Source organism: Pinus tabuliformis, chromosome 6, assembly GCF_031772625.1.
Source record: "Pinus tabuliformis cultivar Carrire ecotype Pingquan chromosome 6, CPIR1, whole genome shotgun sequence".
Classification (NCBI taxonomy): domain Eukaryota; kingdom Viridiplantae; phylum Streptophyta; class Pinopsida; order Pinales; family Pinaceae; genus Pinus; species Pinus tabuliformis.
Genome location: NC_142292.1, coordinates 469,333,483 through 469,349,692, shown reverse-complemented (window position 1 = coordinate 469,349,692; position 16,210 = coordinate 469,333,483). Strand labels below are relative to the sequence as shown.

At 40.6% G+C, this 16,210-nt stretch overlaps 1 protein-coding gene across 1 annotated transcript; it reads right to left on the bottom strand.

Moving 5' to 3' along the window:
* Positions 1–10,726: 10,726 nt before the first annotated feature.
* Positions 10,727–11,806, bottom strand: LOC149259353 (uncharacterized). Its single transcript, XM_089453952.1, has one exon. It carries the CDS (start codon positions 11,804–11,806, stop codon positions 10,727–10,729), a length of 1,080 nt encoding a protein of 359 aa, XP_089310078.1.
* Between the last annotated feature and the right edge of the window lie 4,404 nt (positions 11,807–16,210).

Here is a 16,210-nt window from a genome sequence, read left to right as displayed (position 1 = left end):
GACACCTAAAGTACTACTAATCATAGTTTTAATATATCCTTTTTCTTTTAAAGTAGTGTTCCACTATGAACAAAGACTTCATCAACTCTCTTGAAAGTATTAATAGAGATGCTTGAAGATCATGCTTTGGTGTTACGGTTATAGTATTCAAGTTTATTTTTCATCGGTATCATTGTATGGACCTTGTAACTTTGTTTTAATCCCCTTAGTATGCATTCGTAACTATATTTTGAACAATTGTTTTGTATTGATAATTAGAAATATATATGAATAAGATAAATGAATTTCGAAATAAAGAAAATGTATATTAGCTATGAATAGTTTGGAATTATCATTCAATTCAAATTTTATGAAAATGATTGCTTATATCATCTTTGTAAAATAGCAGTCTTAAAACAGATAAAGCATGAATGTATCGTTTTTAATAACTTAAGAAAAAATGAAATATGTCATCAAATACTCCCCTGAGTGTTCCATTCGATTGATGAAGATGTCTTTTCTGCTTTTGAAAATATTCTTTCAATATTTAAGCATCCCAAATGAACAATATCCTCAAATCCTGTGTTTTCTTGCAAAATGGCAAATTGGTACCAGAATTATTGATATTGGTTAGATGAAATATGGTACTAAACAATTAGTATACAGTACTAGACGATGTTATTATGCAATCATTTCCAACTTTACCTACAATTCCAAACATAATTGTAATAGCTTGCTTTATTGAAAAGAAAAGATAGAAACGGATCTAACTAAAAATAAATAATAAGTGGGAAAGATGAACCATGTTGTAGTTGGAAATAAGGCTGTGTGGAAATATTCATTAAAATAATATGCAGTTGAAAGAGACCCCAACAGAAATACACAATGGGAACATAGATCTCCCATTTTCAACTAATTACCTTTTAGCTATTAACATCCCCACTTATTGAAAACAAATGAGAAAGATGTTGCACTATATGTTGTAACTAAACTAACTACTATATGCAACATTTATTTATTTATTTATTATTCTATCCTACTTGAGAAAAATAAATCCCTCTCCTCAAGTATAGGAGTATTTCCAATGTAGCTATGTGCATAACAATTATAAAAATGCATTCATACCAAGTTTATAATATACCCTTCAATGCATACCTGAGTATGAAGAACCAACTATTTTAATGATGATGTAAAGAAGTAGGTAAGAATGGAGTGGTATGGCCTTACAATTGCTTGAACCCAACTTTCAACAAAATCAAAATGTTCTTGGTTTACCTCGTTATTTGGCTCATTTAGCATATTTTCCTTTATTGTGCCATGTAGATCTTATAGCATTGGGTGATTATCCTCTTGTGTGCTTAGAGGATCTATAGATATGCATGTTGAAAATTCTTCAATATCATGTTCTAATGGTTGCTCTCCATTTCATGTGGTCCATGATTCTTTAGTTTCTTCGACAATATTGCAAGGGTAGAGATCTTCTTGTGATTCATGGATTTGTTGTTATTCTATCACTTCTAGAGAGGCAAATAAGTTCTTGACTAATGTAAATATTTGTTCTTCCTGAGAAGAAGAAATCCCAATTGCCGCTAAAATTTGAGAGATTTCTTCCAAACTCTTGATCATCCTTGAATATTTCTTTGTTGGTCGTTAATCCTTGAAACAAAGGCAAGAAAACCAATCATGTACTCGGAGTGCCACCATGCTACTAAGACCTTGTTGTCACCAAGTTATCTTTTCACATAGGTTAGGCTTCTCTTCTTTCCATGAATAAATCTAAAGGAAAACACACTTGCAAAGAAAAATAAAGAAAAATGAGGCTTTGGATCCTACCTTTAATTCTACACATATGAAAAAGAAACTAGAAAATCAATTAGAGACAACCAGACTTTGGAGCGACCCCACCAGAGTGGACGTGTGGCTCTTCACTTACGTCTGACTATCTTTCTCCACCCTCTAGTTGCCCTGCAACTAAGATCACATAGAAAAGCTGTGAAAGAAAATATGCTCTAATCCCTTTAACACCTCCCCAGCAACGACGCCAAAAATGTTGGTGGAATTATATGTATTCTAATTCCAACATTTAATTATCGAATCCAGGATCGTAAGACTTAGAGATGCAAGCACAAGAAATGCAGGATTAGAGCCTATTCTAGCCTATGCTAACAACTAAAACTAGAAAAGAACTAATCACTAAGGATTATCACATGTCACTAGACTATGGGGCTCTAATTCTTATTAGGTTTGAACCATAATATTTCATTACCAATAGATGATGTTCATGTGGTTTTATAAATGTAGATTATTATGTCTTGAGACATCAGTGGTTTTAATCTTATAGTGATGAAAACCCATTAAACATGATGCATAAAAGTAAATTTCAAAAAAGTGAATGTCGACAACTATAAGCAAATGAATGCGAGACAAGTAAAGAAAACAAGGCAATAAACTACAAGAAACACAGTAACAAACTATCAAAAATAAATGCTAAGCAAACTTATAAATATATTGTAGGTTCTTAGTCGATGTAGGAAATTTTTATCAAGTAGCTGCAAAGCTCCAATCAATTAAAGAATCCTAAATTGAAAATTACATATTTCTTTAATACTCTATTCTAGTACAAAACCAAGTATCGAATTAAGTATATAAAGGCTGGAATTTGAAATTTTGAATAGGTACCAAATTAAGTACGAAAATTCAGTAAATTGGAATTTTGAATATTAAAATGTGTTAAGAAACCAATTTAAATTTGTTTGTCTCTTTAAGCCTGATAAAAATCAATTTTGAATTTGACCATAATGCATTCTACTTAACAAATATCAAAATAGAGCAATAAATCTAATACTATGTGAAATACAAATCTAATGAAAATTTGAAAAGAACATCAAATTAAATATGAAATCAAATGGAACTCACTTTTTAAACCTGAAGAGAAGTATTAAACACTAAATTTAAAGCATGAGAGTGAACATATCTAAGTTTTATCTAACATAAATTTATTGCAAAACAAAACTAATTATTAGATGTAAGACTAATCTACAAAACACTTGAAGCATAGCAACACTTACCTACACTTAGAGGCCCTTCCCAGGAGGTTAGTGCTGCTAAGAAAATATCAAATCAAGCAAAGAAGATGTACCACAATTCAACAACCATCAATTCTTTATTCACTTCAAAAAGCTCTGTTACAAATAAGCTCTCTAAGTCTCTCCAAAAACTAATCATTGATCTCCTCTATTACAATAATGAACAACCTCATTTCCTCTTCGCTTTGAGGCTTTATTTATACATAAAATCCATTGAGGAAGGATAATATCCAATTCCCTAAACTTAGAAAAATGAATTTACAACTTTTGAGGAAAATCTCATACCTTTGATTTTTGTGTAATTTTATACAAATTGGTGTTAACGAACTAACCATATCTTCTCGACCATGATGTATTTTTGGAAGATATTTACATGGAACCTAAATTGTTATATTTAAAAAAAAAAACCTCTTTTTTAATTTCCTTATTCAATTCCATGGCCTCGAAAATCGTGCTCAAAGATGTCTATTTAGATTGTTTTGTCAATCTGGGTTTTCCCGAAATTTTGTACAAAATTGCTTCAAAGAACCAATTGTAAATTTCAAACCTTATTTAATTTTTGAAAAAAGTTTGGGATTAAAGTAAATTGTTAGGTTTTTCAAAAACCCATATTCCATATTCTTGATATTCGCTATCAAATGCACGAAAATCGAGGTATAAAATGACAATTTCAAAACTGTTACATATTTTTTGTTGTAACTTAAATCATGTGCTAGGATTCCACGTATGAGCTGGGTATATTCCAAGGTTTGTACTAACATATTAGGTCCATGTGGCACCTAATTTACCAAGCTAGAAAATAAAAACATATTTTATAATTTTGAATTTTATTCCCTCCATTTGTGCAAGTGCATAATTAAGTACTAAACTGTTGAACTAATACAGAGATATTAATTTTGTAGTGAAACATTCTCCTTAGCCACAAAAACACATTAATAAACCGTCATTGATAAAACCATATTAAAAAATCATTTATTCATTAAAAATACAAGAAATCATTTATAATTAACCACAAGGTAAAATGAGTGCATTTAGTGAAAATTGGTAATATAATAGTTACGTAATATGTTGTAAAGATATGAATATGGTTTATAAATGAAAGGTTTGGACAGCCAATATGATAAGATATCTAGGGCCCAACATGTGACATCCATTCTTGTTTTGGCTTAGTGATCTCCTGGAGATCATGGTAAAGCATGTTATAACTCCCTTCAATTACCCCTAAATCCCTATTGGGTCAGCCATTAGGCGTTAAATTGCAACACATTAGTGTATTGGGAAAAATCCCAAATACACAGGAAAACAATGAAAAACCTGAAAAAATCCTTTTATTGGACTTGAAAACTTATTGCATCCACCCTATAATCATATCGGATCCACCTTTGGCTATTGTCATGATCTCCACCATCGATATGGGTGATCTTCGATCCAATGGTCATCATGCAATTTCGGGCAGCTTAGGAGTAGGGAAGTTACCCACCTAAAAAGGTGGTTTTCCTATCTCCTCTGTCAGCCACGTGTCGATCAGTCTGTGGGATCGAGTGGAGCTAGCCCAAAACCATTTACCGCTTGAGGCCCACCTGAAATCCGCCTTTACGGAACTCAATTTCTATAAAATTAGGCTTATAATTCCCCTTCGAGTCTATTTTATCGCTTCAGGCATCATTTCTTTGTATTTCAGGTTTCTCACCGAATAAAATTAATACACAGAAAATTCGAATTTCTAGATTTCAAATTTTATAGACTGCGCTTATGAAACCCGTCGGGTCCGGCAATTTCCGTTTGCTGATTCAATCCTGGTCGTCCATTTCTTTCACAATCTGATGGCTGAGATTACACGTCACGATCTATTATCGCATATTGCGTCGCAGACAGCTGAAGAGTTCTGTACATTACCGATGTCGATTCGCTGATCCGATCATCGGTGATCGGCATATCGCATGATCACAATCACTGGTTCCAGGGTCCCGAGATCGCATATGTGTCTGCCTTCGATTCGATCGATCAAATCGGCAGGTCGGGGTTTCTTTTGCCTCCGCTTAAGTCTGTCCCCTTGCATTTTTCTAATGCGATTTCCCTTTTTAAGGGTTTTTTTGTCATTTTTGGGGTTTTTACCTCTTTTTCCAAAGAAATAGGGCATCTTCTTTCTGCGATAACTTCTGCACCCTAAGTCCATTTTATCCCATTCAACTTGCAGTAGATTTAGAATGAAAAAATCTCTTCCATGGGGCTATTTCCAGGAATTTCCTTGGACTTTCATTTTTCCTCTGTGAGGACCACTTAGACTTAGGAGTCTATCCAAAATCCACTTTGGATCACGCCTTCCCACTAAAAGACCTTTTGGTCTCCAAAAGACTGATATACTGATCTGAGTAGTAAATGAGAGTAACAACACCCTCTTCTTTCAGCCTCCATACACTTGCCTTGCATAGTGCCCCTGGACCAAAGTCTCTTACCACTTTCCTTTCTGGATGTGCTGGTTCTCTTAGGAAGAACTGTCTTCCTTCTTGCCTTCATGCAGAACTTCTGCTGAAATGGTCATAGAAGGTAGTTTGAACTCTTCTACCTTGATCATTGATCCAAGGTGGCTCAAACAAATGTGAAGTACATCTACTTAACAAAACTTTCATTTGTACATGTTTGAAAAGCTATCAACAAAAACTGTTAACAACAACAGAAACACAGATAACAATTGGATGGCCTAAACTCCTGCTTCAACAAAAGAAACAAATTTTCACATCTTGTGAACACCTCCATGTCTTACATATGCATAAAAATGATGGACTAGATAACAAGCCCACAAAACATGCCTTTAAACAAATGACCCTTCAAGTCAAGCATGTAGAAAAAGACCATTAGGACCCTTCTTCAAGAGATGAAACACTTCTTCATTATCTCCATTTGGAGACCAAGTTAACTTCTCCCAAGTCAACATGGCATCACATGCATGTCACAGCAATCAATCCAGCAAGTTAATTACACATACATGTTCAAAAACAAGGAAATCATCAACGTCCCTGTGTTCATGCATCTCCTGCTCATGCATGCATTTCATACTTCAACTTTCACTTAAGCACACTGTACTTTCGAAGCTGAAATGAAATATAATGTAGATGCATCAATAGACATGCAATCTTTTTTTTTTTCTAAATAAGACTGAACTATTATATTACAGCAAGAGCAAAATTACATCAGTGGTATTACAACAGGGTCGAGGCCCTGTAGAACATGTCCTGGGACGAACAGTAAGCTCGAGAGAATGCATACCAGAATTACAAAAATGGAACCCAGAGTGATACTCCTGTAGCCGACACACGGACTGAAGCAGAAGGAGATTGAAACAACAGAAACACATAGAGAACATCGACCCCATGACAGAGATAACAGATAACCGACACCATAACAGAGATGGACAGAGATACATAGTAGCAGACACATATAAGATCGCGAAGGGAGCTGACAGAGAGAAAAATTCGTGCAGAGGAACCTGGAGCGCAAGCCGGGCAAGCTAATCTTCTTCCGTAGTCTGCGGTTCATCCTCCTTCTTGTAGCAGGGAGGCTGGAGTATTGCCTTACCAGTATTGCGTTGCACTGGCTCACTCGGGCCGGCTCCAGGATCAAGAACAGGCCTCAGCATGTCAATGGCAGGAAATTCCATTTCCACTGTGGGAACAATCCCAGGAATACGCGGAGGGTTGACTCGAGGGGCTTCCTCTTCTTCCCACGGATTACTACAGTGCTCCACTGAAACTGTAATGAAGAAAGTGGAATTGGATAAATTGCATGGAAGACGATATCTTACCATAGGGTGTTCAGTATGTCCACATTCCATTCTTGCTGGAGGTTCCGCCATTCTTCCTCTGCCCGGAGGCCTTCCCCTCGGTCTTCTGCGTTCAGAAGATTCCTCAATTGAGGAAGAGGGCGAAAGGGCTCTTCCACTGAAGCTACCCCGTCGACTGGTTCCCCTCTGACGTTCCGGCTGCATATTGGAAATGGGTGGTTGGCGAGTGTAAGGCAGGTTCGCAACTCCTCCAATCTCCCTCTGAATTGGATTATCCCTCTGAACTGGATACCCAATCCCCCAACCACAATGCGGAAGGCGGGTTCGCAACACCTCCAATCTCCCTGGATCACACCCAAACTGCCCGTAAACTCTCCAATTGCCCAAGTCGACGGCCTCTGGACCCTCACAGTCGCTCTCATAGCCTGGCAGAGAGCCGAAACAATGAGCCTCCGCCACTTCCTTCAAGATCAGAACAGGAGCAATCGAAAAATGCGGGGGAATGTCTGAAACCATCCGGCTATAAAGCGCCATGTTACCTTTCTCAATGCAGGCAATGAATGCCGAAGAGACGTCGCTGCAGTAAACCTTAACTGCATACCTTAAATGCTGCATGCCTGAACGTTTATGGCTTGTCCTCCTGAGATACATGGCTTGTCCGGGCGGCCAGATGCCCTGCAGACAAGCCATGAGCCCTATGTTCCTAACAACCACCCGCATCCGGGGGGGAGAGATCCTTTTGCACCAAAGTGATGCAGTCCTTTTTGAGTTGATCATCTTCAACTGTGTCCAGGGGACTTGAAAAGTAAGTTAATGTCTGAGAGACTCCTTGGTTAGCCAATCTATCGGCTACCTGATTTGCTATTCTTCGCACATGCTGAAAGGTGATGCTATGTGGATTTGTAAGCTTAGCTTCCAATGATTCCAACCTGCTCAAAAGTCTCCAGCTGGTTGCTACTTTGTCCGTTGTTGTTCCTGCTTGGATTTTCTTGGCTGCATTGATTAAGATGAGAGAATCACCTTCAACCTCAAGTGGAAAGAAGCTGTGCTGGTCTGCAAAACATAACCCTTGCCAAAGTCCTTCCATTTCTGCTACATTATTAGTATCTTTGCCTAGAAATCCATAATAAATATGCATGGGTGTGCCTGTGTGACTTCTTATGATTCCTCCATAGCCTGCCGGACCAGGATTACCCTTTGCTGCTCCATCAAAGTTGAGCTTGAAAGAGTTGAGAGCTGGTGGGGCCCAAGAGGTCGGGGAGGTGGAGCTGCAGGGGGGACGTGTAATGACCTTTGCAAAGGTTGAGAGGTCAAGATTCCATTCTTTAAATATTTCCCTTTCGTGTTGCACTTCCGGCATATCAGTGTCAAACCAGGTTCTTATGGCTAAGGTTTCCTGGATATTTCTTTTGTATATAAGCCACAGAGCGTCTATAGTCCGGGAAGTACTGTTGAAGATGCGTGAGTTACGCTCTTTCCAGAGGAGCCAGTACAGAAAACCTGGAATGAGATCCCATAAAGTGTTGAGGAGTTGGCTTCGGAATGGGTTCTTGTCCCAGTTCCTAATATTGTCCGTTACATCCTCACCCCTTGGTGCTGTTCTTTTGTTGCAGTATTCCACCTTCTCCCAGAGCTGCTGTGCTAGAGGACAGGACTCCATTAGATGGTTGATTGTCTCAGTATGAAGATTACAATTTGGGCATCTAGAGGGCCCAATGAATCCTCGTTTTATCAGGTTATCCCAAGTAAGTATCCGTCTTTTACTGAGCAGCCATAGGAAGGTTGAAATTTTGGGCCAAAGCCCTGGAAGCCAGACTCGTGCCCAAATTTGGTCTTGATTCCCTTGGTTGTTTGAGTAACGCAGCTGATGTGCTTCTTTGGTGGTGAATGTGCCTTTGTGCTTGTGACCCCATCTGAGCTTGTCCTGTTGGTTGGAGTAGCGTATTCTACGTTGTGTGAGTTCCTGGTCCAAGTCGGAGTATGTTTCTCCTGCCCAGTCCCTTTGCCAGCTGTTTACAGGTCTCCATGTTCGGTAGTCTTGTTGCTGCGTTTGCTGCCAGAATTGTTGCACCTGAATCAGGTTTTCTTGCTGCAAATACGAGTGCCAAAGTGGCATCTGGAATAGATTTGCCAGTTTGGGAAGCTGCTGCCACGAATCCTCCCAGAACTTGGCGGACGTGCCAGAGTGTATTTCCCAAAAACTGTGTTCCTGTATGAAACTACTGTGTATCTTAGCTGCATTCCAGATTGGAGAGCCTTGGGCACTGGGGTTGATTCTTATTAGATCTTGCCATTGACTTCCCATAGCATACTTTGCTTGCCATAAGCGGGCCCAAGGTGAATGAGGCTTGGAGAGCCAGTTCCACCACAGACGGGCTCCCATAGTGTTGTTACTTTGAAGTGGATCTCGAAGCCCGAGTCCACCCTCTGTTTTGAGTTTACACACATCTTTCCAATTCACAAGGACCCATTTTCGATTCCTGCCTGTGGATCCCCAAAGGAAATTGCGTTGTAAGTTGCGGATAGCTTTGAGTACCCATTTTGGAGCTGCCAGGGTGGAGAAGAGGTACAGCGACATAGCTTGAAGGACAGACTTAATCAAGACCAATCTACCTGCCATGTTGAGAGCACGAAAGGTCCATGAAGAAAGTTTTGATTCTAACTTGTCAAGGAGGGATCTCCATGAAGCGTTTTTAATGGCTGAAGCTGAGAGGGGTGCTCCAAGATATTTAGAAGGCAGATGGGAAATGGTGAATCCCAAGATTCTGGCAATGTTCCTTTGAGTGGAGGGAGGGGTGTTGAAAAAGAAGAGCTGCGACTTGGAGGCGTTGATGGAGGTACCAGAGGCATCAGAGTATAGGGAGAGGAGCGATTTAAACATAGAGGCTTCTTTTGAGGAAGGATGGCCAAATAACATGGTGTCATCCACGAATTGTTGATGGGACAGCGGGTTGAGACCATGAAGAGAAATGCCTTTAAGCTTGTGAGAGGCTATAGCTGCTTTGAGTAATCTGCTGAGACCCTCAGCCATTAGAACAAAGAGAAAAGGAGAGAGAGGGTCCCCTTGTCTTATGCCTCGGGAGGGCCGAAAGGGAGAAGAGGGAGATCCATTCAAAAGAACTGAAAAACTAGGGGAAGTAATAAGATTCATTATCCACCTGGTCCAAGTTGCACTGAATCCAAAGGCTAGAAGCATTTTTTGAATGAAATTCCAACTTAGCTTATCAAAAGCTTTGGAAAGGTCTAGTTTTAGAATCATACCTGGTTTCTTGAGAATCTTTAAAGAGTGTATGACCTCATTTGATAGTATGATGCCGTCCATAATCTGCCGACCTTCCACATATCCGGTCTGTTCTAGAGATATGAGCAGGGGTAAGAGAGGTTTGAGCCTGTTTGCAATAAGCTTTGAAATTAGCTTGTATATGACATTGCAGAGTGCGATAGGTCTAAAATTTTCCGGCCTATTGGGTTCTTCACCTTTAGGAACCAGAGCTAGAAAGGTGGTATTGAGAGACGGGAGGATCCAATGCATACTTCGGGATTCTTCAACCAAATTCCATACTTCAGTCTTGATGAGGTCCCAGAATTCGTGGAAAAAATTGGCTGTGAAGCCATCAGGACCCGGCGCTTTTCCATCCTTGAGTTGGGCCATGGCTTCTTCAACTTCTTGCAGGGTAGTGGGCTAGAGAAATCTATTGTTGTGATCTTCAGTTATGATGCTTGGAATGTGCTGTGTGATGGCCCGAATTGCTGCTTCCCTGTTCTCAATGGGCTCTGTTAAGATTTCTTTAAAATATCCTATGAACTCCTTCTCCATATCCTCATGCTTTTCAATCCTATCGCCTTGTTGGTTATTGATGAACGCTACATTATTATGCATTCACCTTTGAATGGTGGTCTTGTGGAAGAATTTTGTATTCTTCTCCCCTTCTTTGAGCCAGTTGATTCTCGAGTTTTGCCGCCAGAGTATTTCTTCTTGCTTCCTGCGTTCTTCGATTTGGTTCCAAAGTTCCTGTTCCTGTTGAGCTTGTTCTTCTGTTCTGCCATGGAGAATTAGATTTTGTTGGAGTTTGCTCATTTGCTGCTCTAATTGGGAACGCTTTTCCTGAATGTTGCCAAAACTTGTGCGATTCCAGACTTTGAGAACAGATTTCAGATTTTTTAGTTTTTGTTGGAATTGATACATTTTGGCCCCCTGCGGCGGAATGTAGGCTGCCCAAGCGTCGCTGACTACCTTTCTGAAAGTGGCGTTTGTGAGCCAGAACGTTTCAAATCTGAAGGGTCTGTTGCATTGATTGCCTGGTCTGGACCATTGAAGCAAAATTGCCCAGTGATCAGACCCACTGTGGGGCAGGATAGACGCGTGGAAGTCCCCGCCTAGATGGATTGCATTGTCAGAGAGAAAGAATCTGTCAAGACGGGAGGCTATGTGTTGAATGCCTCGTCGCTTGTTTGTCCATGTGAAGATTCCATTAGAGGTAGGAATGTCCATGAGGTGATTGGTTTGAATGAAATCTTTGAGGCTTTCACTATCACTGTCAAGTCCGATTCGGCCTCCCTGTTTCTCTGTCATAGAAGTTATTATATTGAAGTCACCACCCCCGATCCATAGCGGGAATTGTCTGTTTTCATTGAGAAGTGCGAGTGTTTCCAGAAGTTCTATTTTTTGCTGAACTAATTGAGGAAAATAAACATTTGTGAGATGACCATGTATACCAGTGCCCACGAGGTGGAAGGAGGCTTGAATGAGATGGAGAGTGGCGTGGAAGTCATATAATGTAATGATCTGGGGGTTCCATAGAATAGCTAGACCACCTGAGGCTCCGGAGGCATCCACAGAAATGGCCCTGCTTCCCGCCCAGATTTTGCCCCGGATTCGTTCAATAGCATCTGTGTTGCTTTTGGTTTCTTGCAGAAAAACTATGGTAGGTTTTTCTTGCTGTATCAAATGTTTGATCATTCTGTGTTTTGAGGGACTGTTGAGTCCTCTCACATTCCATGATATTAACTTCATGGAAACTATGATTTGGGTTTGTAAAACTTTGTCAACTTAGGGAATCGCCCTGATTCCATAAGTATTTCACCTATTGCTATGGTGCGCTGGAGTTCAGTCTTTCGTCCCCTTTTCTTGAGATCCTTGAGTAACTTTTTTCCATCCCATGGACTGCCTCCCTGGATGCCCAGGCTTTTATTATGCTGCACCTTAGCTAGGACTCCTTCCAGCTTGTCGATTTGCCAAGGTTGGATGGAGTTGTATTCTTTTTGTTTGCATGTTGCCTCAAGTGTAAAGATATCTAATCCATCAATAGTGACATCTGCTTGATCTTCTTCCATGACAGTATTTTCATCTGGAACTTCCTCATCCTCCTCTTGCTGAAGCCTGTGAGCCAGAGTAGTATCGGTTTCCATATCGGCATCTTGCTGCTCATTATCCACTGAGATGTGTTCTTTAGAGAACGAGAGGGGATTTAGTCTTGATATGGATTTACCTTTTTCCAAAGAAGGACCAGGAGAGGGTTTCATTACGTCAGGGACAGAGGACTGCAAGGGATCTGAGAGAGGGAGGGAGGAAGATGGCGCAGAGGGATTGTGAGGGGAATCAGAACTGGGTTGAACATTTATTTCATGCGAAGCAAGAACAGAGAATTTGTTCTGATGGTCCGTTTTGAGAGTGTTGTCAGTAACGGGCTGACTCTTTTTGGCATGTCTGCGGCGGTTAGGGATTTTGATGAAACCTTCAGAATCTATATCAGAGACAACAGCAGCAGCTTTGGATTGGGAATTTAAAGGACAGTCACGGAATAGATGGCCGTGCTCATGACACTTACGACACCGGAAGGGAATATGTTCATAATCTAAAGGTTGTGTCCATTCATAATCATCGTGATAGAGCTTTACCGTGTCCGCGAGGGCTTTGGTCAGATGCATCTGGACGCAGATCCTAGCATATGAGGTGTACTTGCGAGTTTTTGTTTCCGCTGCAACTCGGATGAAGGTGCCCAGTTTGTTTCCTATGTCTGCTAGAGTTTCTTCTTTCCAATATTCTGCAGGGAGGGAGTACATCCTGATCCAGACGGGTGCCCAACTGAAGTCCTCCTTGTCGGGATTGAATCTGGGCTTCCATTCGGTGAGATAAAGGCCTGAAGAGTTGAAGAAATACGGCCCTCCTTCGAATATCCTTATTCTGTCTTCTACACAGTGAAAAATAGCTGTAAAGAAGCCCTTTGGTCCTAGTTGCAGCGTTATTTGTCCTTTGGGCTTCCACTTTGAGGCTATCCAACCTTGTAAGGCTTTTTCCGTGGGCCAAAAGCCTAAAAATTTTCCTATGAGTGCATGATCTTGCATGTACTGGATTTCACCATTGATGCGGTGGCTGGGCAAGTCCACCTTGATGGGTTCTGCAGCTTTTGGGATACAAGTGGCTGAGGATGCTTTAAACGGAGTCACCTTAGCTTTATCATGAGTCTCTTTGTCAGCTTTATCTTCTTCTGTCGGGGTCGTATGAATCCTTGCCTCAGCTTTCCGATTAGCGCCTTGTCCTGCATCCGGGCTGGCGTCAGAAGGGTGCAGAGGCTGAGAGTGCAGGGTGTTGTCAGAACTCGCAGAGTATTTTGGAGGGGAAGCAGAGCTCTCCCCTCCGCCTACCATGTCCATTGCTATCGACCAGCAAGGGAGCGGCGGTTGTAACAGGGAAAACAGTCAGTGCGGCGGCTAGTTAGGGTTCGGCTACAGTGAACAGGAAATCGCATCAGAGCGTTTTTTCGATTTCTCCTACTACACCAATCGATAAGCTAAGCATTGTTCATCATCACAACGTTGTCGCAATAGACATGCAATCTTAATCGGATAAGAAATCTAACTATTTCTTACCAATCCTTTTCAAAGGTACTACCTTTGTCTACACATCGGCATCATCATGTGAATCATCCTGAGACACATCGTTCATGGAATCTTCCTTTCCATTTCCGCCATCTTCTCTTTCCACTTTCTTCAGCTTTTGAGGAAGCATTGCTAGATTCAGAGTCCAACATTTTACAGCAAGATGACCTTGCTTGTGGGAGTAAGTGCACTACATGTGCATCCTCTTGATAGCATGATTTTCCTTGTCCAATGGACCTTTGCATTCTTGCTTCTTTTCCTTGAAACGTTTCTTGTATGTGGACATTCTCTTCCAACATCTAGAAACATTATCAAACCCACAAAAGGAACATGCAATTCTTTTCCCATACATATGGGGAAATTTATCATGCTTTGCATAATCAAAAGGAAAATGTTTAGAACCAGATTTATACCTTTCTCTTTCACCTTTATTGCCTTCATGAGGAGGTGAAGCAAATGAAGAATTGGCTCCCTTTGGAACACCATCAATCTCTTCAAGGTTGTTGGAGTCTCCCCAACTCTCTGGTTCAAGTGTGTGCTTCTGAACACCTGCATCCTGCAAATGATGTTTCAAGCTATTGCATTCCTCATGAATGCAATCTTCACACTCTGCAATGCAACTCCTTCTTGGAGCTGTTTCAATGGCCTTCATGGTAGCTTTAGAACTTTCTCCATAAGCTTGTCCATATCTAAGACCTAAATATTTAGGCCTTTCCTCAATCATTATTGGCTCAACAATACCTTGGGCATGTCTACCCAAGCCTTTTCCTTCATAGCCCATCTTGGACATTAGCTTGGAACCTATGCCTTTGGTATGTTTTTCAAAAGAACCAATATAAGCATTCTCAGAGGAATATGAAGACAAACTGGAATGGTTTACCTCTTCTTCAAGCTGATACTTGACTAAGGTTTCTTGGGCATCAAAGAGTTGTGTCTCCAACTCATGCATCCTTCTCAAGTTGATATTTGCAATATGAAGTTGCCTCTCCATTTCCTGCAATTTGTCAGAAAGCAATTGCTTCTCTTCCTTAATGGAATTCAACTGTTCTCTAAGTGTGTTTCTCTTTCTTCCATCCTCATACATTTCTCTCACCTTGTCCATCATGATGAACAAGTCTTGCTTCAAGTCTCCATCATAAATTCTTGTGATGAAGGAGGAATTTGAGGATTCACTTGTAGAAGTTGTCATTATACCAATGAGAAAAAGAACTTCAAACAAGATTAATAAAGAGCTTATTTAAGCAACCTTTTGCAACAAACCCCTTTTGCTTCAAGGATTGCTTTGAGGTCCTTTGGGATAGAAGAATGTCTTCAGCCCTTCTTCATTCTTGTCCTTCATAGACTGAGCTATCAATAGCTTTCCCTTCACCTCTGCAAACTCAAACAATAGTCAGTCTGCAAACAAGCATACAATCAACCTCTGACTGTTTAAACACCTTTCAGGCAAGCAATCTTTGCTCTACCAATCAAGCATTCTGATATAACCTTCTTGAAGGTGTAGTTAATCAAAACTCAGGCTCTGATACCACCTGATCTGAAAATGGGGCACTTAGGCTTCTTGTCTAACTTACAAGAACCTCTCCCACTTCCAAAACTTAAATATTCCCAAGTCCTTATGATTAACCAATGTGGAATTAAATATGTGCTCGAAAACAAGGTGTATGCTTATGGTTATTTTAATTGTTTATGTGCTTTAAAATTTGTTGTTTGTGCTGATATGTAAATACATGTAACAATGAAACAGTGTAGCAAATAACAAACACATAAGACATCAATTTAATATTGAGTTCACCAAAAACTCTTGGGCTACATCTCCTTGAGCTCTAGTCAACTCAACTAGGCTCTCTAGGATTATGGTCTAAGTTCTTTTTACAAGCTCTTGGCCCAAATCCACTGTCTTACACAGAAACAATGGGTTTAGACACCATTTTATCCCTTGATCTGAAGCTCTCGACTTTCTGGCTCTAGCTCTCGCTCTGGCTCTTAGCTCCGGCTCTGGCTCTGGCTCTGGCTCTTGGCTCTGGATTGTGGCTCTGGCTCTTGGTTCTGGCTCTGGCTCTCACTTCTACTCTGGATCTTCGCCTCTGGATTTGGCTTTCTGCAACCTTTAGCTCTCTGGCTTTTCACTTGATCTCCAAGTGACCCCAAAGGCCCCCTTGGCTACTCTGTGTAGTAGCTTTTCGCTTTCTCTCTGCTCTCTGCCTTTAGCTTGCAACTTTCTCTGCCTACCCTCTATTGAGCTCTCTGCCTCCTTTGAGGTGCTCTTTTGGCTTTTTGGCTACCCTGGCCATTTCTCTGAGTTTCATCATCTCTTTGTGCCTCTTCGGCTTCCCTGCTCCTTGTCTGTTCGACTGACCATCTAGCTCTGCGGCTTTGTGGCTTCTAAATGCATCATTGCCTGTAAAAACACTTACTGCAGCATGGCATGATGAGAAAGAGCGGTTACAGAAGTAATCGGGGCTGTTTCATAGGCGAAAACCCAAAA